This window comes from Cucumis sativus, chromosome 4, assembly GCF_000004075.3.
Source record: "Cucumis sativus cultivar 9930 chromosome 4, Cucumber_9930_V3, whole genome shotgun sequence".
NCBI lineage: Eukaryota > Viridiplantae > Streptophyta > Magnoliopsida > Cucurbitales > Cucurbitaceae > Cucumis > Cucumis sativus.
The window spans coordinates 9,297,755-9,321,862 of NC_026658.2; the positions used below are offsets into that span (position 1 = coordinate 9,297,755).

At 32.1% G+C, this 24,108-nt stretch overlaps 1 protein-coding gene across 1 annotated transcript; it reads right to left on the reverse strand.

The window, feature by feature from the left end:
- Positions 1 to 1,418: 1,418 nt before the first annotated feature.
- On the reverse strand, positions 1,419 to 10,893 carry HMA5.2 (probable copper-transporting ATPase HMA5). The gene is made up of 6 exons (XM_011655157.2): positions 10,455 to 10,893; positions 8,536 to 9,915; positions 7,726 to 7,980; positions 6,967 to 7,089; positions 6,397 to 6,876; positions 1,419 to 2,102 (listed from the first exon to the last, which is right to left on the reverse strand). The coding sequence occupies exons 1-6, from the start codon at positions 10,743 to 10,745 to the stop codon at positions 1,686 to 1,688; spliced, it is 2,946 nt and encodes a 981-aa protein (XP_011653459.1). The 5' UTR covers positions 10,746 to 10,893; the 3' UTR covers positions 1,419 to 1,685.
- Positions 10,894 to 24,108: the final 13,215 nt, after the last annotated feature.

Consider the following 24,108-nt stretch of genomic DNA (forward strand, 5'->3'; position numbering starts at 1 on the left):
CTTAATTACTAGTTCATCTTTTGTGCTCAAGCCTGATGTTGAATTCTACCAGAAATTCTTGCCACCTTGTTTGCTTAAAGGTCAACTTAGGTTAGCTAAAGAAGTGCTAGATGACGCTATTGTCAGATTTCACCATGAATGGTGATCCCAGTAAATATTCCCTCAAAGCTCTCAAACAATGAACCACAACAAACATTTCTTTCTTGGAGACAATATACCTCTTCTTAACACTGCTAGGGACTGTTCGGCCCCTAGACTTGGAATTAGATGGACTTGGCATTTAATATCAAGCTCATGTTTGCCCCATGGTTTAAAAGGAAGAGCTTAAGACAAAGGGTAAAATGGTGGGTTAAGGCCATTTCGTTATTATTTACGAAATAAAAAAAAAATCTCTTCTCTTTCTTTCTATCAATTTTTCAATCTGTCCACATCTCTTTCTAAGATTTCTATCTCTTTCTAACCTTATTTTTCTAAGATTTCTAAGTAAATTTTAGATCTCATCTCGTTCTCTCTTCCACTCTTCCTCACTTTATGCTTCTAACCCTATGAAAAAATCTATCATCTTCATTCATGCCTCCCTTGCATGTGGTCCTTCGTCGAGGTAAAAAACAATGTCTTCTTTTGGTAGAGGAAATCAGAATATTGCGGGTCTGTACCTTCCATGTTTTTTTTGTTTTGCAATTTTTTTTTCTATTTTAATGATCTTTTTGTTTCATTTTTGGTAATTATTTGATCTGTTTTTGTGATTTTTTTGGGTAATTTATTGACCTATTCTAATGATTTTTTTTCCTTTTTTTTTGTAATTTATTTGTTATATTCCAAGGATTTTTTTGTTTGTTATATTCTAAGGATTTTTTTGTTTCATTCTTTGGTAATTTATTTGTTAATTATGAGGACGCCACGTGTTTTCATCATGATCATTAGTAAAGTTAATTATTTTGATCTAATTAAATATTATTAATTTGGAATGAAGTTCGATTGGATAAATAAAAATAAAGATAATCGTGAAAATAACGAATATTTAATTAGCAACTTAAAAAATGACAAAAAAAAAAAAAAGAAAAATAGCAAAATCACCTTTTGCCCCATTTTGTTAATCATATTAAAACTTCTATTTTGATATTCTCCTTGTCGGTAAAAAAAGAAAAAGTAGAGAAGGATGCAAGAACAAATTAATATAACTTTTTTTAAAAGATACAATAACAGAAGACGAATGAATGTAAAATTAAACAGAAAGAAATTGGAAAGATAAGGAGCGTGGCAAAGAAAGATTCATCTTTGATAAAAAAAAAATTAAGGGTAAAGAGGAAAGTTAAATATTGTTTGTGGATAATATACTATTGCATGCATGTTTATATTTCAATTGAATAACAAAATCTATTACTCTTTTATTCAGACCCACTACCAAAATCTATGACTTGAATTAGAAGCAAAACCAATTAATTATTATTTTAAAACAACTTTTATACATTTTTTTTCCGATTTTACATTTACATTATAGTTTTATGGATACATTTGTAAAATCGAAAATACAGATTACATAGATATTTTAACCCTTTTATACAACCCCAACTAGATTCTCGCACAAGTAGTAATACTAACATTAGCACCATTCCTATTCAAGATATTCTTGTAAACCATGTGGGAGGAGAACAAACACTTATTAACCATCAAATTGATCATAATCACTCAACTCTAATGCCTTGTATCTCAAGTGTATCAAGCTTCTTAGGTCTTTTGTAATACTTGAGAAGGAGAGAACTACAAACAACACTCACAGAAGAGGCTGCCATTGCTGCTCCTGCAATCCATGGTGGTAACCGAAACCGAGTTGATGGGAATAGGACTCCTGCTGCGATAGGGATGCCGAGGAGATTGTAACCGAGCGCCCAAATGTAGTTTAGACGGATCCTAGAAAAGGTTTTCCTCGAAAGGTCGATGGCGGTTATGACATCCTCTAAGTTGCTTTTCATGAGAACGATGTCAGCTGCCTCAATGGCGATGTCTGTGCCTGCACCAATTGCCATTCCAACATCTGCAGCCACAAGTGCTGGTGAGTCGTTGATACCGTCTCCAACCATTGCCACCGTATGACCCAAAGACTAGTTGTCAAAATACAGAACCATGGTTAGTGAAGATGATAAGAGAGAGGAAAAGCAGCATTAAAAACCAGTAAACTTGATCAAAACTTTGGTGCTAGTTCATAATTGAATGTCATGATGAAACAATTAGTAGGTGACCACATCTCGACCAAGCTCTAGTTATGAAAACAGTAAGATTATCAGTGTAATATTAGTATTGTTACAAGAAGGAGCAAATTAGTAATTGGATAGTATGTTTGTTAGGACTTTTAGTTATTGTTGGAATCCTTTCCTTATTTTCTAAAATATTTTTCTCGTTAGAATCCTAGAATATTTATGGAAAGATTATGGGAATATTTTCTTTGTTTCCTAAATCTTTTCATTTTTTATTCTCTTGTATTCTTTATTTATTCTCCCTTGTATCTATTGTATTATTCATTAGAAAATAATAACAACAAACAATCGTGGTTTTTCTCCCGGTACTCGGATTTCTAAGTAAATTAGTGTGTGCTCTTTGTCTCTACTTTCAATATGGTATCAAAGCGGGACATTGAACACACCCTAAAAAACACAACCAGTTATGGAAATCACACAGAGGAAACAGCCACCAGTTATAGTGTCGTCATCGTCGTGGCCGTTGATGCTCGGATCAATGCTGCCATGGACGAATAGCTCCGTCGCCTTCAGAAAATGCCGAAAAACATAATTTGACAGATATTCTCGTCGTCAGCGCCTCCACGCGCCGCTACCAGAAGTTCACGTGCCGCCACTGGAGCTACACGCGCCAATCCATCATGTTCAGACGCCGCCGACCAACCCAACCGTGCCACCCTCGTCTTCATCCGCTGCCTATAGTGTTCCCCACGTGCTGATTCGTGTTCTGCCACCTAATTCCGACCGACGATCACCGCTTCTGCAGTCAAATCTGTATGCCTTGCCACCCAATGATCTTAGTTATTATCCTGATGATAAGAATCCTCAAAGTCACTCAACATTTGAGGTTGGTGAATTTTCAGCACATTCCAACCTTATCGTGCAAGCTTCCTCATCGGGAATAACTCAGCAACAACTAGAAGGTCTTCAACAACAGATTGCAACAACTGAGGCTACCTTAGTGACGACATCCAATACCCCTGTACCAATGTATTCTAAGAATCTGGTAACCTCGTTCCCTATTTTATCTTCTTCCTACGTGAGTGAGAATGCTAGTCCAACCACACTTGGAGCTATTGTCCAGTCAGGTATACCTTAGTCCTTTAGTCTCATTAGTATTGATGGTAAGAATCCTTAGATCTTGGACTCTGGTGCCACAGATCATTTAACTGGTTCCTCTGAACACTTTGTGTGCTACATTTCGTGTGCTGGGAATGAGAAGATAAGAATTGTTGATGGCTCCTTGGCTCCCATTGTCGGGAAAGGGCAGATTTCTCTTTTTAACGGGTTCTCATTACACCATGTTGCATGTGCCGCGAATTTCATATAATCTTCTATCGATTAGCAAGATTACTCGTGAACTAAACTACAAAGCTACCAGATTCTGTTTCTTTTTGGGACTTGAGCTCAGGGAGGATGATTGGCACTGCCCGACACAATATGGGTCTTTACTTGCTTGATGATGATGTCCCCTCTAGTAGTATTTCTAGGACTAGTCTTTTATCATCCTACTTTACCACTTCTAACAAAGACCTTATGTTGTTGCATTTCCATTTAGGCCATCCCAACTTTAAATATATGAAATACCTATTTCCTCATCTTTTCTCCAAAGTTGATGTTTCTTCCTTATCTTGTGATGTATGCATACAAGCTAAACAACACCGAGTCTCGTTTCCTTCGCAACCCTATAAGCCAACCCGACCTTTTACTCTTATCCATAGTGATGTTTGGGGACCATCCAAGGTCACTACCTCCTCTGGAAAACGATGGTTTGTGACCTTTATTGATGACCATACTCGTCTTACTTGGGTTTTTCTGATCTCCAACAAATCCGAAGTTACCTCCACATTTTGGGACTTCTATCACACCATAGAAACACAATTCAATACAAAGATTGCAATCCTACAAAGTGATAATGGTTGTGAGTTTCAAAACCACTCTCTTAACGCGTTCTTATCCTCTAAAGGAATTGTTCACCAAAGTTCCTGTGCTTACACCCCCAACAAAAAGGAGTTACCGAACGAAAAAACCATCACCTTTTGGAAGTTGCTCGTTCCCTTATGTTGTCCACTTCTATTCCTTCCTATCGTTGGGGTGATGCCATTCTTACTGCCCCTCATCTCATAAACCGAATACCTTCTTGTGTCCTTCACTTCCAGACACCGTTAGATTGCCTCAAAGAATCCTATCCCTCCACTCGTCTCATCCCTAATGTTCCCCTTCAGGTGTTCGGTTGCACTGCTTATGTCCATAAACATGGTCCTAACCAAACTAAATTTACCCCTAGGGCTCAGGCTTGCGTGTTTGTTGGATATCCTCTACACCAATGAGGTTATAAATGCTTTCATCCTTCTTCATGTAAGTACTTTGTTACCATGGATGTCACATTTATTGAAGATCATTCTCTTTTTCCGTTAGCCTACTTCAGGAGGAGAATGTGAGTGAAGAGTCTAACTATATACTTCCCTTAGAGTCTTCTTATCCTACTGTGGTTACCTTTCCTGACCATAGCCCTCACAGTAAAGTCTTACCAACAAATCAAGTTCCTTGGAAAACCTACTATAGGAGGAATCTCATAAAGGAAGTTGAGTCTCTTGTTGTTCAAACGACTCCAGTGCAAGAATCTGAACCAATAAGAGATCAAGGTATGACTAATTCAATTAATTCACATAGTAATAACAGAACACGTGAGAATGGCAGGTCTAAGACGAATATTCTGGAAGATATGGGTGAGCAGGGCAGTATTGATGAGGCCATTATAGACAGAGAGGATAAAATTATTGAAAACGAGGTTGTTGCTGAACATACTGAAAATAGTAGCAGGTATGATTCATCTCTTGATCTTCCTATTGCACTAAGGAAAGGTACAAGGTCTTGCACAAAGCACTCCATATGTAATTATGTGTCATACAAGAATCTCTCACCACAGTTCAGAGCTTTTCCTGTCAGCCTTGACTCTACCACAATACTGAAAAATATTCACTCTGCATTAGAGTGTTCTGAATGGAAGAATGCTGTCAAACGAATTTTGAGATATTTGAAAACAACACCTGGTAAAGGGCTGATATTAAGAAAAACAGACAGAAAGACCATTGAGGCATATACTGACTCGGATCTGTTATTGACCGAAAGTTTACCTTCGGTTAGTGTACCTTTGTTTGGGGCAATATGGTAACCTGGAGTAAGAAGCAAAGTGTTGTGGCCAGGAGCAACGCTGAGACCGAATACAGAGCTATGAGTTTGGGAATATGTGAGGAAATTTGGCTTCAGAACGTCATGTCGGATCTTCATCAGGAATGTGAGACACCATTGAAGCTTTTATGTGATAATAAAGCCGCTATTAGTATTGCTAACAACCCTGTTCAACATGATAGAACTAAACATGTTGAGATTGATCAGCATTTCATCAAAGAAAGACTTGATAGTGGGAGCATATGCATTCCGTACATCCCTTCGAGTCAACAGGTTGCTAATGTTCTTACCAAGGGGCTTCTCAGACCGAACTTCGGCTTTTGTGTTAGCAGGTTGGACCTCATTGATATTTATGTCCCAATTTGAGGGGGAGTGTTGGAATCCTTTCCTTATTTTCTAAGTATTTTCCTTGTTAGAATCCTAGAATGTTTATGGAAAGATTATGGGAATATTTTCCTTATTTCCTAAATCTTTTCCTTTTTTATTCCCTTGTACTATCTATTTATTCTCTCTGGTACCTATTGTATTATTCATTAGAAAATAATAACAAACAATCGTGATTTTTCTCCTGGTACTCGGGTTTCCACGTTAATTAGTGTGTGCTCTTTGTCTCTACTTTCAATAGTTATGAATAAATGAAGAATTTGGCAAATAATGAGAGAGATGGTAGTCCTACGGTATATTGTAGTCTCTTCATTGATATTGAAATATATAAATATATATTTAATGCCCTTTGTATTTCTTGAGTCTCTTCTTGTTAGGAACTTAGGAGGTATTATCCTAACAAATTATTTATTACAGGTAAGCTTCTTATATTTCAAACAAGATCAAACAATGAAATTAAACTAAGACTCATAGTTCCATCAACAAAGTTTCGTGGCAAAAAGAGAGTCTAGTTCTATTCAAAATTCGAAGTGGTCATGGCATAATCTACGAACAATAAGTTTCTATTTGGAGAAAATGTAGGTACCTGTAATCTCTTCACTTCATCAGCTTTCTGGTCAGGTTTAGCTTCTGCAGTTACATCATCAATCCCAACCTCTTTGGCTATGGACTTTGCAGTTCCCCAATTATCACCTGTCACCATGATAGATTTAACTTTCATGGCCTTGAGTATCGAAATGACCTCTCGAGCACTTGGTTTTAGTGGATCAGATATGGCAAGAACTCCTGTCAATTTCCTATCAATGGATATCAAAATTCCAGTTTGCGCCATTTCTTCAATTTCTTTTAATATTTCTTCAGCTTCAATAGGTATCAAGATGTTCTGATCTAACATAAGACTCTTGTTGCCTACAAGTACTTCTTTGTTTTGAACGATGGCCTTAACTCCATGTCCAGTAATGGAGATAAAGTCTTGTGCTTCAGGCCAAGTTTTGTTATCATCTTCTTCTTTGAACTTTTGAGCATATTCGACAACGGCTTTAGCCAGTGGATGCTCACTGTTAACCTGATTTGAGCAACGTATAAAGTTGTAGAGTTACAACAAACTTAACTTATGTAGGTAGAATAAAAGAAATTTTAATGTAATCAAGCTGACCTCAGTGGCGGCGACTAGTACACAGAATTCTTTCAAAGCCATATTTTTAAGTAGCTTGGTGTTCACCACAACTGGCTTCCCGACTGTAAGAGTTCCAGTCTTGTCAAACACAATGCAATTCACCTACAAATTCTTCTTCTTCTCAGCATTACATTCAAATAATCGTGATAACAAAGCAGAAAAATGGTCCCAAGACTATCAATGTTCACACGTTTGTAGAACATAAATTATCTAAGTTCTCATCATTCTGTTAAAGCCTCTATTGAGTTACTAGTTCTTATGAAGTGTGGAGCTATGTTCTGAAAAAAGTAGAAAAGTAAGAAGCTAGAAAACACGGACACAGTGTTCAACATGCTAAAAAAAATGTGTGAATTAACTTTTTTCCCCCCAAATTTTGGGCACAATTGGGACACTGCTTGGACATGACTTTGAAAAATATATAGCCTAAAAATTAGGGTAAAAAATAGTGTTTTTCTTATAGATTGATCTATCCTAAAGTATTAGGATGACATCTTCTTCCTCTAGTCATAGACAACTAAATCTTTCAATGTCTTTTAAGATTTCAAATATTGTTAATTAACTTAACTTTGTATACTTTTATTGACGTATTTTGTGTTTTCAAGTTAAATTTACATGTTTTACCTATAGAAAAGTACTGTTATATATTTTATTACTCCAATGTCCCATGTCTGTTTCTGTGCTTCTAAGGGAGGAAATATATAAAATGAGAGTTAAAGTGAAACTGGAATATTTTTTTACCTTGTGAGCACTCTCTAATGCTTGGCCGCCTTTGATTAAAACACCTTTTGATGCCCCAACTCCTGTTCCAACCATGACAGCGGTTGGAGTTGCCAGGCCCAAAGCACAAGGGCATGCTATGACCATAACTGAGATACCAAACTGGAGAGCAAGTTCAAAGCTATCCATAGAAGAAGGTATCCAAGTCCTTGGGTAGCCACCATACTTCCCAGTGAGGAACCAGACGAGCCACGTTGTCAATGAAAGAACTATTACCTAGGTCGAGTGAACAAAATTTAACTTGCTGTTATGCTTGTATAGTTTAAAATTAAAACTACAAAATCCACAGCAATGGAGCCTCCGCAGAGAACTTAACAGTTTTACATGTATAGTTTGGGAAGGTTCGTCGAGTTAAAAGAACTAAATAAATTCTTGTTGAGTTAAAAGTACAGGGAGAAAACTACAAAACCCATGGGGCAATTGTGGAGGTCACCAAGGATAACTAAAAAGGAAAAAAAGGAAACTCAGAAAAATCTTGTCGGGAGATTATCTCAATAACAAAAAACTCTCCTACTCTACTATGAGTGTATGTTTTATTTTTTTTATTGTTTTTAATTAGAGCAATAAAGGGCTTAATCTTAATCCTTCCTCTGAGTTTGCTATATCTTTAACAGGAAACATGAAATAATGTAAAGTTTTAATTGATCAAATAAAAGATTCTAAGAACAAATTGCTCTCCTAAAACCTTACGAGCAGATTTTCAGTTTTCCCTAAATGAGACTGAAGATAAATTAAATAATCAAGGAAAAGTTAAGAGCAGGTTTTACTGACCATTGGCACAAAAACCTTAGAGATGCGATCTGCAATTTTCTGTACAGGAGCCTTGGCCATCTGAGCGGATTCAACAAGTCGCACAATCTGTGAAAGAGCACTTTCAGATCCAACATGTGTTGCTCTCACATGTAGCACCCCGTTCTCGTTCAAGGTGCCTCCAATCACTGTATCATCCTTTCTTTTTGCCACTGGCTTGGCTTCCCCAGTAATCATGCTTTCATTGACATGACTTTGTCCCCAAACAACAATTCCATCTGAAGCAACTTTTGCCCCTGGAATGACTTTAATCACATCATTCTTTTGTATCAACCGACTATCAATTTCTTCTTCCCTAATGATATGTCCATCATCATCAAAAGTAAGCAGCGTCGCTGTTTCAGGCACCAACTTCATAAGCTTGGCAATAGCCTCTGATGTCTTTCCCTTTGCCAAGACCTCAAGATATTTCCCAAGGAGAATGAATGAAATAAGCATGGAACTGGTCTCAAAGAAGTCCGTGGCCTTAAAATCACTTGAGGTTGCAGATCTTAAGACCATGTAGACTGAATAAAAGTATGCTGCATTTGTCCCCAAAGCAATCAAGACATCCATATTTGCAGAACCATGACGCAATGCTTTATAAGACCCAGTATAGAACCGCCGTCCAATAATGAACTGTACAGGAGTTGATAACACCCATCTCAGCAGCTCTCCAACAGTCATCATATTGACAACTTTAGTATCTAGCCCTTCCTTAATACCAGGTATATAAGTGAAGACCATGGAGCTTAGGAATACTGGAATTGTAAATATCAGGCTCCATAAGAACGATCTGTAATATTGCTTAATTTCCTCCTTTTTATAAGCTTCTCTGCCCTCTCCTTCAGGAAATATTGTTGCCTTGTATCGACCCGATCCAGTTGATTCAATCACTTGGATTACATTCCGAGGTCCCGTGATATTTGGTTTATAAGACAAGGAAAGTTTATTGACGGCAGGTTCAATATCAATACCTAAGACTCCAGGAAGAGCTTCCAGAGAGCTCCCAATCAATCTCATTGAATTCTCAGTTCTTACTCCCTCAACATGGAGCTGTATCTTGCTGACATCTTCTTCTGTACTAATAAGTATAGCTTCAAATCCAGAATCTTCAATGGCTTGGAGAAGTTGATTGTAGTTCAAAATCCTTGGATCATAACAAATTTCTGCTTCTTCCGTGGCTAATGCAACTTGAGCGTTTTGAACTCCACCAATTGCTAGTAATGTAGATTCCAAAGTTGTGGAACACGAAGTGCAAGTCATCCCAATTACACGAATTCGACATCTTTCAATCATATCATCATTGACAACACTTGCTTCAAAGCCTGCATCATTAATTGCCTCACATATTTGATCCACCTATGTTCATAGTCAAGAGGAAATTTAAAAACTTCAATCCAACGTGATCAAGTTCTGGCAGTCAGTGTCAATAATCTTCACTTTACCACCTTATGGCAAATAGCAATTAGCAACCATAAAAAAATAAATTATAAAAATCATATAAATGAAACCAAGTTGAAGCTAAAAAGCGTATGCTTCATCCATTTATTTAAAATACTACTATATTCCAAGAAATGAAAAAACATTTAATCCTAGTCATAAGACAAAAGATCTAGAACACATCAAACAAGACCTCTAATCGTTTACAATTGATCAAACATTAGAGTTGAATAGTCAAGCCGTAGGCATTAAACAAACAATATAATCCCAAACCAATTCTAATCACAATACGATCGATTAAAAAAAAAACACGCAACGTAGCCCAAACAATACTTAACTTACACGTCTAACACCAAACAATTTCAAACATTTATTTAAAAATCACATGAAAGCGAGTACAACACAACACAAACCCGTAAAAAATGTTTTTTTAAACAGAGATAGGTACATATACATACATTAACGAAGCTAGGGTAAAACTGGACACGAGCTTTGGCATTCAAAACACCAACGACGGCTTCACGAATCCCAGGAAGACGTTTGATGGCTTTCTCGACAGAGCCAGCACAAGCAGAGCAGGTCATTCCGGTGACGGAGAAAAAAGCGGTGGACTCGATCACCGGTAAGCTATTCTCGGGCTGGGAAACCCCAGCTGGGTATTTGGGCATAGAGGGATAATGAGGGCGTGGAGAGAGATTGGTGGTGTTGGGACTACGAATACATGCTAAGGACCAGAAATTGGAAGCCATGGATGATCGAACTGAGGTTAATTCAGAGGAAAATAGAAGGATTTAAGGTGAGTTCATAAGGGGAGAAAATGGAAGGATTGAAGAAATGGAAGAAAAAGGAAGAAAAAGGAAGAAGGAAAGTGGCCGCCCTTTTCACCTTTAAACCATGCGAATACTTATAGTGCAGAAATAATAGACTTTCTTGACAACAAAGTAATGACGTTTTCCTTTACTTTTTAAAATGGGAAATTGAATCACATGGAAAAAAAATTAGAAGAGAAGTTTTTCACACCATCTGATTTTTACCAATTGCAAATATAACAAACGTGACAATAAATTAAATACATCAGATGAAGAGTTATCATAAGATATCAACTTTTAAATTTGCTACTTTTAGAATTTAAAAAATATAGTGACATGAATTTTATTATCATGAATTTGCTATTTTTACAAACGATGCTAAAAAGTTCCTAACGATAATTTAACACATGACAAATTATTATTAGAAAAGAAGGGTAATAAATTTTATTCTTAGTGTGAGAATTTTCAAATCTTAACAAAAAAAACCCTTTATTATATTTTTGTATCTATATTATTTTTAACGGTAAATTTTAGTTTTTATACTTTCGAGTAAATTATAAATTTATACGTTCAAAAGTTATTTTACTAAAATTCATTAATTATTAATAATACATTTTGAATATAAGAAATTACATTATTTGAATATATTTTTGAAAATTGATGATAAAGATGTTATTATTGTTTATAGTATTTATTAAAAATAATAAAACTAAAATTTAACCAAATTTCAAAAGTATATAAGATAGAAATTTGGAAGTGACATTATGTTCTTTTTGGTTGGTAATATTAATTTGACTTCTAGGTTTTGTTTTTGTCTTGACATTTATTAATTTATTGTGATCCTATTCTTTAACCTCCTTCTTCACTCACAAATTAATATTTTCATACTTATATTATTATTACTATCTCTCTATATATATATTCCCTTTTTACTCTCCTTTTGTTGTCATATTCCTCATCTCTTTTTTTTTTCCCCTTTAACTTAATACTTTTTATTCAATTTTCCTATTTTTGATATTTATTCGATTTGGTTTCTTGTTTTAGGTGAACTTATCTTCGTTTCTCTTCAACTTTTTTGTATTTTATTCATGCTTATCAAACATTTTTTATATCTAAGTTTCTGGTTTATCAAATTAAAAAGGATATCAATAGAAAATGGATACTAAATCCAATTATATGAAACCTTTTCATTCTCATTTCAAAACACAAGCTTGATTTTTTAAAAAATATATGGAACTAAATATTTAACAAAATATAAAAACTTGTAGATGAAAGTAGTGTATTTATAAACTTAATTAATTAAAAAAAAACAGAATGGTTTTTATTTTTCACATTTTCATAAGTAAATTTTATAGCCAAGAATAAAAAAAAATGATAAATGTCAAATAATAAACAAGTTGATTGTTTTGGGTTATAATTGGATGTGTTTAATTAGTTTGATAAAAAAACATTAAACGGTGTAATAAAAAATAAAAAGATAATGAATATCAAATAGTAGATACGGTAGAAAATTGTAAGTTTTGAAATAGTGTTTACTATACTTAATTGGAGACTTCTAAAGATATTCACTCTCTCTTCCAGCATAATTTTCTTGCCTCGTAACATTGTTCTTTTTAATTCTTTCCTATCGTTTTTCTTTTCTTTCTTATCTTTTGTTTCTCGCTCCAATCTCCTTTTTTATTGTTTTTTTTAATTTGTTTTTCAATATTGTTAATTTTGTCTAAAAAATATTATTAAGTTTTCTCTACAACAAATATTAGTAAAATAGATGCCAATTATCCTTAATGTCATTACATGTTGTATGTCTTAAAGATACCAATTCTTAGTGGCTATATAATTCCAGGTTGCTTATTAAATAGTGACATTTTGTGGGTTTTGTAAGTCACACGTATGGGTGAAACATTACATAAATGAGGGAAAGTGGATTGTTCACGTGAGATTTCTAAAGAAATTTAATTCGTGGAGTCAAACTAGTGTTAATGTTGTATTTTTATTGATTTGATGCGATATGGTTCGATCTCTATGATTTGGTCATCTGATTCTCTCTTGATTGGATGCTTGTGCTTGATTTGGAAGAAGCGGAGCACATGATGTTCTTGAAATTGGTTGAACGTCTACGCTTGATTTGAGGAAGTGAAACACGTGATGTTCTTGAAGTTGGTTGAATGCCTACGCTTAATTTGAGGAAGCGAAGCGTCTTAGAAGAACGCTTGTATCTCAAGGAGCTTCAATATTCGAGAACGCTTGTAGAGGAGCTTCAATCTTCTATGATGATCGACTTTAAGAGTTAGAGAGTCTTCTAGCACTTAAGAGAATTCTCTCTAGGTGTTCTGGAGTAAATTTTTTTCAACATTTACAAATGAGGAGAACTCTTTTATTTATAGAGTTCTTTGGTGGACCTAAGTTTGGTTGGTCCATGAACCAGACCCATGGGCTCAACCACATGTATTTGAGACAAATTTAGCCTTTAATTCAATTAAACTTCCTTTTTCAGCTCAATTGAACTTAGCCTAAGTAAATAATATTTAATTAAACCAAAATACTTAACTTGATTAAACACTTAGGATGAAAACAATGTGACATTATTAGAATTAGTCAAATTATGTTTTCAATTTTAATTAAGGATACATATCAATTATTTTAATTATTTGTACTTTTCATTATTAATTTAGTAAATGATATGACGATACGTGATTAGTTTAAAAATTTTCTACTCAACGTAGATTTTGTTGAGAATTTTCTAAACTATTATAAATTATATTTTATTTACTTGATTCATTTTTACAACATTCTCGATTTCTAATTTCTTTTACTAAATAAATAAATTAATAAGATATAATTAAGAAGAATCATTGTAACTGAAAGAAACGGTTGAAAATATTTAAATATTATAGAAAAATTTCAAAAATTATTTTCAAATATAAATAAAAAAGTGGTAAAATATTTCTTTCTTTTACTATTTTACTATATTTGTAAATAAGTTGATTACTTTCGCACATATGAAAAACACCAAAGAAAGTTATGTGTATAACCATTGAATGTTGTAGTAGACCAAATATCAATTTTCATAATATCAACAAACTTACTCCACACTTTTACATGGATGGAATGAATGTACGAATAGATGACGGACAACAAATAATTAGTAGCTTATCAAGGTGTTAGAACATTTTTTTATGACATATTATTGTGTCAAATAGTTGGTAAGAGTTTATTAAGCATCTATGTTTGGTTGGTTTTGGAGCTTTTGTATGTATCATTGTTCATAAACATTATGTAGGAGAAAATTAAAATAGAGAATAATGAATGTCCCATCTCAACTTTTTCTTAACAAATATTGTTTTCCTAATGAAGATAATGCTAAATTTGTGTTTTCATACTCAAGTTTCTTTTCTTTATACATGTGTTCATATATATATATATATATACATGCATATATATTAATGACAAATTGCCACGAAACAAGACTATTCAACAAGAATTAATTAATTTTAGTTTTGTATTCAAGCTTTCATTTGCCCAAGTTTTATTTTTTGTTTTTGAGTATATGATAGGTCGATTTGATCATTAGAGCTAGTAGTTCAGTGGTTGGAGTTTGTTGCCCAAAGTGATCTGGTTGGAGTTTTGATCATCATTGAAGGTAGTTTTCGCCATTGATTATTGGAAGTGGTTGTGTTGAGTTAATGTTTGAGTCGACAGTTAGAGTGAGACGGCAAAATAGTCATCAATCATGGACAATGGATGGAGTCATTTGAAAAGTTGGGGAGAAAGAGTTCATATGGGTTGGTTATCTCCAGCTAAACTATATTAACATAAGTCGTGGACCAAACACACTGAATTGGTAATTTTGAGAGAGAGTCGATTGAGACAATGTTGTCTAAAAATCAAGATTTCCTTATGGTTTTTATTTTGCTTCAAAATATTGAAGATCTTATTTTCTTTAAGGAAATGAGTTGATGATTGAAACAATATTTTGAAGAAAATTTCATCCGAATAAAAGATTACATTATTTTATTTTATTTTCTCTAGGTTAAAATTCAACGTCTACTCAATATTAAATCAATCGTGTTCTTTCTTAATATTATTTTTTTTCGTGAAAATCTTTTTAATCACAGTTAATTTAGATATGACAACTTTTTTTTTATATATATTCAAAATATTGATTATTTTGTTTTATTTGTGGAAATCTTGTTAATTACATAAAAAGAAAAGACCAATGACTTGTTCAAAGAGGTAGATATTGACGATACATTTTCTTTTATCATTCAAATTTGTTTTTAAGAATGATAAAGATTGGTTGTAGGTATAAATATGTTAAATTACAAATTTGATCTCTATATAATTTGGAGAAATGAAAGATTTAGTCCCCACAACTTTAAAAGATAAAATTTAATTAGTTTTTATGATCTTATAAAATATCAGAAATAATTTTGATGGAATACGATAGACACGAACTTGTATCCCAAACCACCGTTAATGTTGACCCGCTATTCTCTGGACTTGAAACTGAGTTGTGAAAACCGATGAGTGAAGGATTTGTAAGAGAGGGAGGGATAAAAATTGGAAGAGAAGTAATCAAAATTACTTAAACGTCACGTGAATTTGTACTATTTTTTTTTTTTGTGAATTTTTAAAGTGAAAAATTACAAGAACTACAAAAAGTCTTCGACCTTTGAAAATGTAATTAATTCACTAAAACTTAACACCTCACATTTCACTAACCATTCGTGGAATTTAGTGGGCTAGGTGTTTACTAGACACTTATATCCCACTTTTAAAATTTTTTAAAGGTTGCTATCTTTCGAAATTTTGTAACTTTTTTTTTTTCTATTTCTAAAGTTGGGTATTAATGAAACTTTTAATAGTAGAAGAATCTTCTCTAAACAAACAAAAATGTTAGAGAGGTATTGTCAATCATTTAGTCATTTAAAAATAGATCAAATAGTTTTTTAAATATAGAAAAATAGATTAAAATATTTACCAATTATGACAAAAATTTCTACATTTTGTACGGCCAAAATAGACGCTATCCAATAAAAGTTTCATAGTGCCTATCGTTGATAAAACTAATAGAAGTCTATCATTGATACTATTAGTAACACATGACAGAGGTTGATAGTAGTTCATAATTTAACATTTTTTCTAAGTAAAAATTTCTCAACTCGAAATTGGAAATAATAAAATAAAATAGGCAATGGAAAGAAATATATAATACGTAATTTGCTTTATAACTTATTTATTGCATTTTAAAAGATAAATAGTTTAGGAAAAATAGTGCAACAATAGCCTCAATTTTGTTCACAATAAAACTATTTAATTTTGACATTCTCCACAAGTTTATTCTTAAGAAATGAATAAGATGACTCATAACAGTTATAACCAAACTTAGAGCATATTGTAAAAGTCCCATCACCCAATAGCTTTTATTTATTAAAAAGCTATGTTATATTCAACGTTCAACATAAGACTTACATTATTATTAATCTGTATTGCTTAATCTATTAATTTAATTTTGAATTCTTAAATGGCTTACTTTTAAATTAAAAATATTTACAAATATAACAAAATATCATAAGTCTATTTTAATATAAATTATAATAAATTATTTTATTTAAAAATAGTTATTTTTAGAGGGTGAAAATAAAAAAAATATATATATATTTCAAAAGTCTTTTTCTCCAACCATTATTTTGTTTTGAAAATTAAACTCGTGAGTGCTACTTTTTCTTTGACTTTCTTTCTTTTATACCAACCTTAAAAAATTATTTTAAAAAAATATTAAAATTTAAGACTAAAAGTAAAAAAAAAAAAAGTTTTTTCTTCCTTTTTATTAACTCAAAATCAAATTAAAATTTGAAAACTAAAGAAAATAATAGAGGTGGTTTGAAACAATCATCCATCTATTTGGTATTGATTTTGTTTTCTGTTTTTTAAAAACAAAATCTATTTTCTTCAAAGCTTCTTTTTTTTTTCATTTTTAATTTCTCATCATAATTATTGTAAAAATAAGTTTCTTGTTTAAAAGAATAAAAAAGTGATTTAGTTGCTAAATGTATAAACGTTTTTTAAATGACAAGTTAAGCTTTACAATTAAAAATCTTATTTAATATAACTTTATTTTCAAAAATAATCAAAGTTTGTGGCATTTTCAAATATAACAAAATGAACTAAAATATTTATAAAATATAGTAAAATTTTAGATTTTATAAAGATAGATCCCGGTAGAATTTTACTAAAAAAACAAATAAGAGAACAAGATTTCTTTAAAAAATTACTTCATTTTCATTTGTTAGACCACGTGGAAAAGTGAACATCGTTCAATTGACATATATCATGAAGATCTTTTTTTAACGTAGGATACTAAAGTGTAATACACAAATGCATACATGACAAGTATAGTATAGTAAAACAATTAAAAAAGACTAAGTATCGCCTTTTGGAGATCAATATAGAACATTGTGGCAATGATATGAAATGATCTTTTCTCATACCAAACATATTTGATTGCTAATTTCTTGAAACCAAATTAAGATGATGACATTAAGAATTAGTCACGATCAACTTTTTCATTCTCAACCTAGCTATTTGTATGACAAATTAATAACAATCCAATGTTATAGATCTATTTAAACCTAAAATCTTTTTAATTGAAAATTTAATTTAGCATGCATATTGATATTGGTGACGAGTCAAATGAAATAAGCACAATAGTAACGTAAAACAATCAAAACCACAAAACATTCCTACATACCAAATATTACACGTTAACTTAAACCCATTAAAGAAGTTCATCAACATTATTCTAAGACTAAAACATATTTAGCCACTCATCGATTGCAAGTTACCAAAGACATATTCTCGTACAATTTGATCGTGGAATTGAAGCCCACAATCTCGTCTTGAGTTGCACCTCGAGATCTCGAATGACCTCCAATCACTTTCTTTCACCTTTTCCACTCCTTTTAGCAACACAACACTCTCTAATTTTGTATGGAATCAATCCATCCGACTGAAAAAAAGAAAGAAAAAGAATTAACAATTTTTTCTTTTTTGTGAAGGGTGTATTTCTAATTGTGTGGTTGAATCAATCAATTAAGTTGTCCATTTTATTGTAGTATACTTTGTAAACGTTTAGTCCTATTCTCACAAATGTAAACTTAAAGTCTATACTATAAATAATTGGCAAGGCAACCTTAAGTTCCCAAGAGTAAAAAATATTGCAAAGATCCAATGAGATTTCTTAATATTAAGTTGGTCGTTTGATATTTGATGCTTATGATAAAATTTTCATGAAAGTTGTAAGATTTTTTGTAAACTTTTGTAGCGCTCTTCCACTTTTAAACCTAAGCTAAGCATCAAAATGTGTATGTAACAACTAACGAGTACCACATTTGCATACATTTGCATCTCTTCTTCCTTAACTACAAAATTCACTATTCAAACACTCATATGGATCAAATGTGTATCGTTGCCTAGATTTACACATTTCAACGTAAAGAACTCGAATAAATAAAATTAGTTTTTTCTAATATTATAATAAAAAAAAATGACGTGCATTGCCTATGTGATAATAAAGCCAATATCGTCATTAACCATAGTTAATTGAAGAGTTATACTTAACTGATTTATTTGTTTAACATTTGACTTTATAGAATTAAACTTATTTTTGGCATGTCATCTTGTCTAATTCAATTATTTCATTGATGAAATAAATTAATCTCTTTTATTATTTATTTAAGGATCAATCATGAAATTATATAAACAAGAATACACCAAATATCTTAATGAATCAAATACATATAATGAATCAAGTTCTATTTTACATTAGATTTAGGCTTGCTTTGTGGAAAGATTCAAAGTTTTTGTACGGCTTGACGTGTGTTAAGGAATATAATTTTCATTCTAGACATCATTAGTATACAACCAAAAAAATTAATGGGACCCAATTTTCTTTTAGTACAACGTTGAGTTGATAACATATTTTTTTTTATTGTTAAAACTAGTGTAGCTCAACTACATATAATATAGGTATACGTTGGCAATTAAGAGATCGTAAAAGATTTAGTAATGGTGAGATGTTTATTATGTATATTTAACTAATTCTCTTGGTTGTTTTTTAGTAGACTTGTATTTAGTGTTTAGTCAACTCTTCTTTTTTTTCTTTCTTTATTTTGTAAAATTGCTAAATCACATGACATAAGGGATTTTTCTAAAAGATGACATAAGGTATTACATTTATATCATTTGAATAACATTAATATAATGTATTCAATTCAAACAAAAAGTTCTTTTTTGTAATAATAAAATAATTTTAAACAATGTACTTTTGTTTTTGTTTAGTTTTACATGGGAGGATGAAATCTATTTGGTCCTTAAAATTTTAAAAGGAGCCATTTTAATCTTTGAAATTTGAAAAATGATTTTAAGAAGCCCTACAAAATGATATGACAATATGAATATATATTCTCAATCTTTAATTAGAAAAATAAGTAGCATGAATGCGAAAGTACTTCTCATTCCTTCGTTAGAAAAATAAGTGATATAGGTTATCTAACACTTGTCAAAACTTGTTACACATGTTGCTATAACATTTCTTGAAACATAATATATAAACGGAGAAAACTAAAGTTAGAATAGATCGATATAGAGTTTGGTAATCCAATTTGATGCAATGTTCCAGCATTCGAGGGATAGTGTGCCTATGGAAAGATTTATTCAGTAATATAAAGTCAAGTAAGTACATGATATACTTATCTGTAAATAAACTGCGATTACAATGACATTGAAATAGCCGAACTTAGAGAAGTATCACTTATCCTTCCCCTAAATGTGAGACTTCCTCTAAATGAATCTTAGGCCTTTGTAAGTTTGACATCCTCTCACCTCCAACACAAGTACAAGAATATTAGTCAATAATCGCTTAGGTTCTTCCTAAGTGTGAGGTTTTCTCTCAATGATATGATTAATTATCTTCCCACCTTCTAATAAGATACTCCACTTGGTGAACTTAGGCTCTCTAGATTTGAGAATATGTTCTCAAGTTGTTGAAGAATAAACCAACATGTTCTAGAGTAAGTCTTGAGATGATCTACATCAATACAATCTTCTCTGATGATAGATTGACACATTGTGGTTTGAGAGACTAACGCACTTATGAATAACTTTAATAAAATATTCAAAGAAAGAATAAATCAACTCTGCAAGGATACGATAGAGCACGAAATTTGAAATTTTTGTTAACAGATAAAGAAAAAAATTCTTCAAAATCTAATGCCTTTCATGTCAGAGATGTCGTTGAAAATGTCCTAAAGGGCAGAGGATAGGAAAGCACACCAGTAAACATGCACAACACATAACAACATGTAAGACCCGTACTTGAAATTTAAGTTAAGAAGTGAAAGCTTTGACTAAGTGTTAGACTAGACATTTTAGGTAGTCTTTGCAAGAAGAACCAAGTGTTTCACGGAGAAGAACTCTGCGAGGAAACCTTGAAGTTTAAGTTCGCGATAAGAGTTCAATGCAAATAGAAGTTGGTTAGTTCACAAGAAAGGTTTCTCGGAGTTAAAATGTAACCATACAATAAGGTTATTCGCGAGAAATGTTAAGTGGTTGAAGTTATTTGTGGTATGGGGTTAGGAGAGAAGAAAGGTCTGGTTAAGGAAATGTCAATCTGATTTGACATGGGTTAACGTGTAAGATTAAGAATTTAAGCAGGAGTTGATCATTAAATAAAGCTTATGGGTTAAATTTACATGTGTAAAGTTTTAAGTAGGAGTTGGCGTACTAAGAAAGTTAAAACATGACTAAGTTAGTTTAAGAGTTTTATAAATAGAAGACTTGATCATTAAGTAAGCACAAAAATTTTATTAAAAAAAAAAAAGAAAAAAACTAAACTCTGCTGTTTTGCTTTAGGGAGAGGAAAAAACAAAGCAAAACAACAACATTTTAGTTTCTTTCTTTCTTTTAAAACAGTAACAACACTTAACACTAAACACTTGACACTTAAGAAAAAAACAAAACTTTCAACTGGCGTTTTAAAAATCTCATCTTCTAGGATTAGGTGTTTAGGCCGAGTAGAGAAGAAGTTTGAAGGATTTGCGACGAAATGATTCCAGACTTTTTGGAAATAGTTAAGCATTATTTATTTGGTCAAGGTGTTGTATTTATATGTATCGAATGTCTATTATCAATAAAGTTAAGTTATGATTTCCACTGTGTTACATTATCACTTAGTAGTTTAAAAGGAGTTGAAAATAAGATTAGCAATAAGATCAATAACAAAGTTTAAGCTAAATTGCATCATATCCACTCTACTTCCTGGGTTTTGGTTGTCTTGCAAATTGGGGTGTGACACAACATATAAAAAATCAATCTCAAAGTAGAATTAGCACGACACGAAACACGTTGTTTCAAGTTTTTCCTATAATAAATAAGCCAACCATATGCAATAACACACCCCTTAACAAACTATAGTTTTTCATTCTAAAGGCCTTTGTTTTCGATGAAGACCTTAGTTGTTAACCATGTTCTTTTTTATTGTTAAAACGAGTATAACTCAACTACATCATACTGCATTAGCAAGTAAAGAGGTCATGGATTGACAACATAAATCACACGACGTTAGGTATTTTCCTAGAAAGATGACATAAGGTTGATTTGAAGAAAATTAATGAAATACAATAAGTTCTAACAAAAAGTTGTTTTGTAATTATAAAATAATTCTAGACAATGTACTATTAGTTCTTTTTATTAGATGATGATATTTATTTACCTCTAAATTTTTAAAAGAAACAATTTTAAACTCTAAAATTTGAAAAATAATTTAAAAGTCCGAAAGAGTTAATTTGATAATTAAAGTTTAAGACGAAAAACGTAAATACTTTCATTTTTCTTAAAAAGAAAAAGTGACATGAGCACGTGAATATCGTCATCCCTTAAGTTAGAAAAATAAGTGACATTATCGACAAGTGGGTTTAAATATGTTACTATCTTTGATCTCATTCTAAAAAGGATAGGTATAAAACTTACACCTTTTTAAATCCTTGATTATGGTTAATATTGCTATTTTAGGTTTTATATATTTCATAGATATGATTATACAATATCACACATATTGGAATAATCTGTGATGGGGACAAAGATATAGGGGAAGATATATCACACACAAGCAATTGCCAAAGGGCCCCAAGGATTGTCTAGTGTGAGCCTGTCACACCATTAGAGCTGCTAAAACCCTCTCATATATATACACAAAATGGGTAAATAACTTCCCATCTAACTCATAGGTTATCAAACTTGGCTCGACCACATTTTCCCTCAAATACAAGGCTCAAGCATATATGCGTTAGTGAGGGAGGATGGTGTAAATATAGTAGCAACACTGATCTTTAAAGATATCCAATATTATTCTATTTTGTAATCAACTCGACACTGCTTCAACTTACACTAAGTTAAACATTTGAGTGTGTTGAACATTGCAGTAAATTAATGTGAGATTCTGTTTTGGAGGTCAACTCAAAGAAGGTGATAAGGAGTGTTATGCCTAGATATCACCACATTAATATATTATTATGTACATCCTTCTTTCTCATTTATTCTTGTGTTTTTATTATGACAAAAGATTTAAAAAAATACACAAAAAATATATTTTTTTTACAAGGTTAACTAGTATATAGCTATTGAGCAGTTGACTATGATAGTAAGAGGACAAAAGGTGTCCATCATGAGAGAAGCCAGACATTTGTATCTTAGACATGCTTTAGTTGCTTTGTCAAAAAACAATCATCCTTAATTTTGAAAGTTGCTTATAAGTTTTCACTAAGTGATGGATTTACATACAATGAAATGTGAAAGGGCCATTGCAACTGACTTTTTTATGCTAGGGTGTCTGTGTGATACAATAACCAAATCACGAACTTACCCAAGTGTACTTCTTAACTTTTGAAAAACCACAACCAAGGGTCAATGGTTTCTCCACCAACACTAGACTTAATGTGAGATTCCATTTTGTAGATCAGCTCAAAGAAGATGACAAGAACGTTATGCCTAGATACATCACCATATTATTCTATTATATGTGTGATTCTTTCTATTTTTTACAAGGTTGACAACGAGTAGAAAGCTATAATTGAGTTGACTATGGTAATAAAAGGACAAAAGGTGACCATCACAAGAAGACGAACATTTAAATTTTAGACATGCTTCAGCTGTTTTGTCTAAAATTAACAAAAACATCCTTATTCTTAAGAATTGTTAATAAGTTTTCAGTTAAGTGATGGATGCATATACAATAAAATGCTTTTGGAAGGGTTGTTGGAACTGACTTTTTTATGCTAGGGTGTTTGTCTGACACAATAACCAAATTATGAACTTGCAATTAAATGGAGGTGTGCCACCTAGACATTCAATGCATAACTCCCTTGAGATAAGATGTTGAACGCCTAGTAAGCGAAAACGTTTGCAGCCATAAACTTAAACGTGGAAATTAAACTAGAATGAAATAAGGAAACTTGTCACACCTCACCTTGGAGCACCTCCTCACTAGGCCCGAGATATCTCCCCTCCTGAACGACATCAACTGACCCTTCAACTTCTAACCTTTTAACTGAAAAAGCAAGTAGAAGCTAAAGACACAACACTTAAAACAAACCCTTTTCAAACAAACAAACTTTAAATAAGCTTTACATAGAAAATTACCAACGAAAAATATAGATTTCTCACAAAACCTTTTACGAAAAGCACAACCTTACTAAACAACTCCTTCTTACAACTAAGATTACAAAGAAACTTACTTTAACTCCAACCCTTAAACAACTTGAATCAAATTGGCCTGATAGCAGTAAGTCTAGCACTCCAAGCAACACAATATGTACCTGAAAAGTGGAAAACATTTTGAAGAGTGTGAGCTAAATGAGTCTCGTGAGTGATGATTTTTTTGTAACTTAATTCATAAATCCTTTTAAAACAACAACTCATAAGCTTTTTAAATAGTAAACATCGACAATAACAATAAACATTTAATAACAGTAAACCAAATCCTTTCTTTTCTTAAAAACATGAATAATAGCCTACCCCATTAAGGGTTGATTTGAGATATCTTGGTTCTGAGAAAACATTTATAAAATCATAAGCTTCAAAACAGTTAAGAGTCCTTTTACAATAAAACAAACCTTTAAACATAACCATCAAACCCTTTTAAGAACCTCTTTGCATAAAGCAAACCTTTACCTTTAAAGATCCTTTTGCATTTAAGCAACCTTAAAAAAAAAAAAAAAACCTTTAACTCTTCATACCTACAAGACGA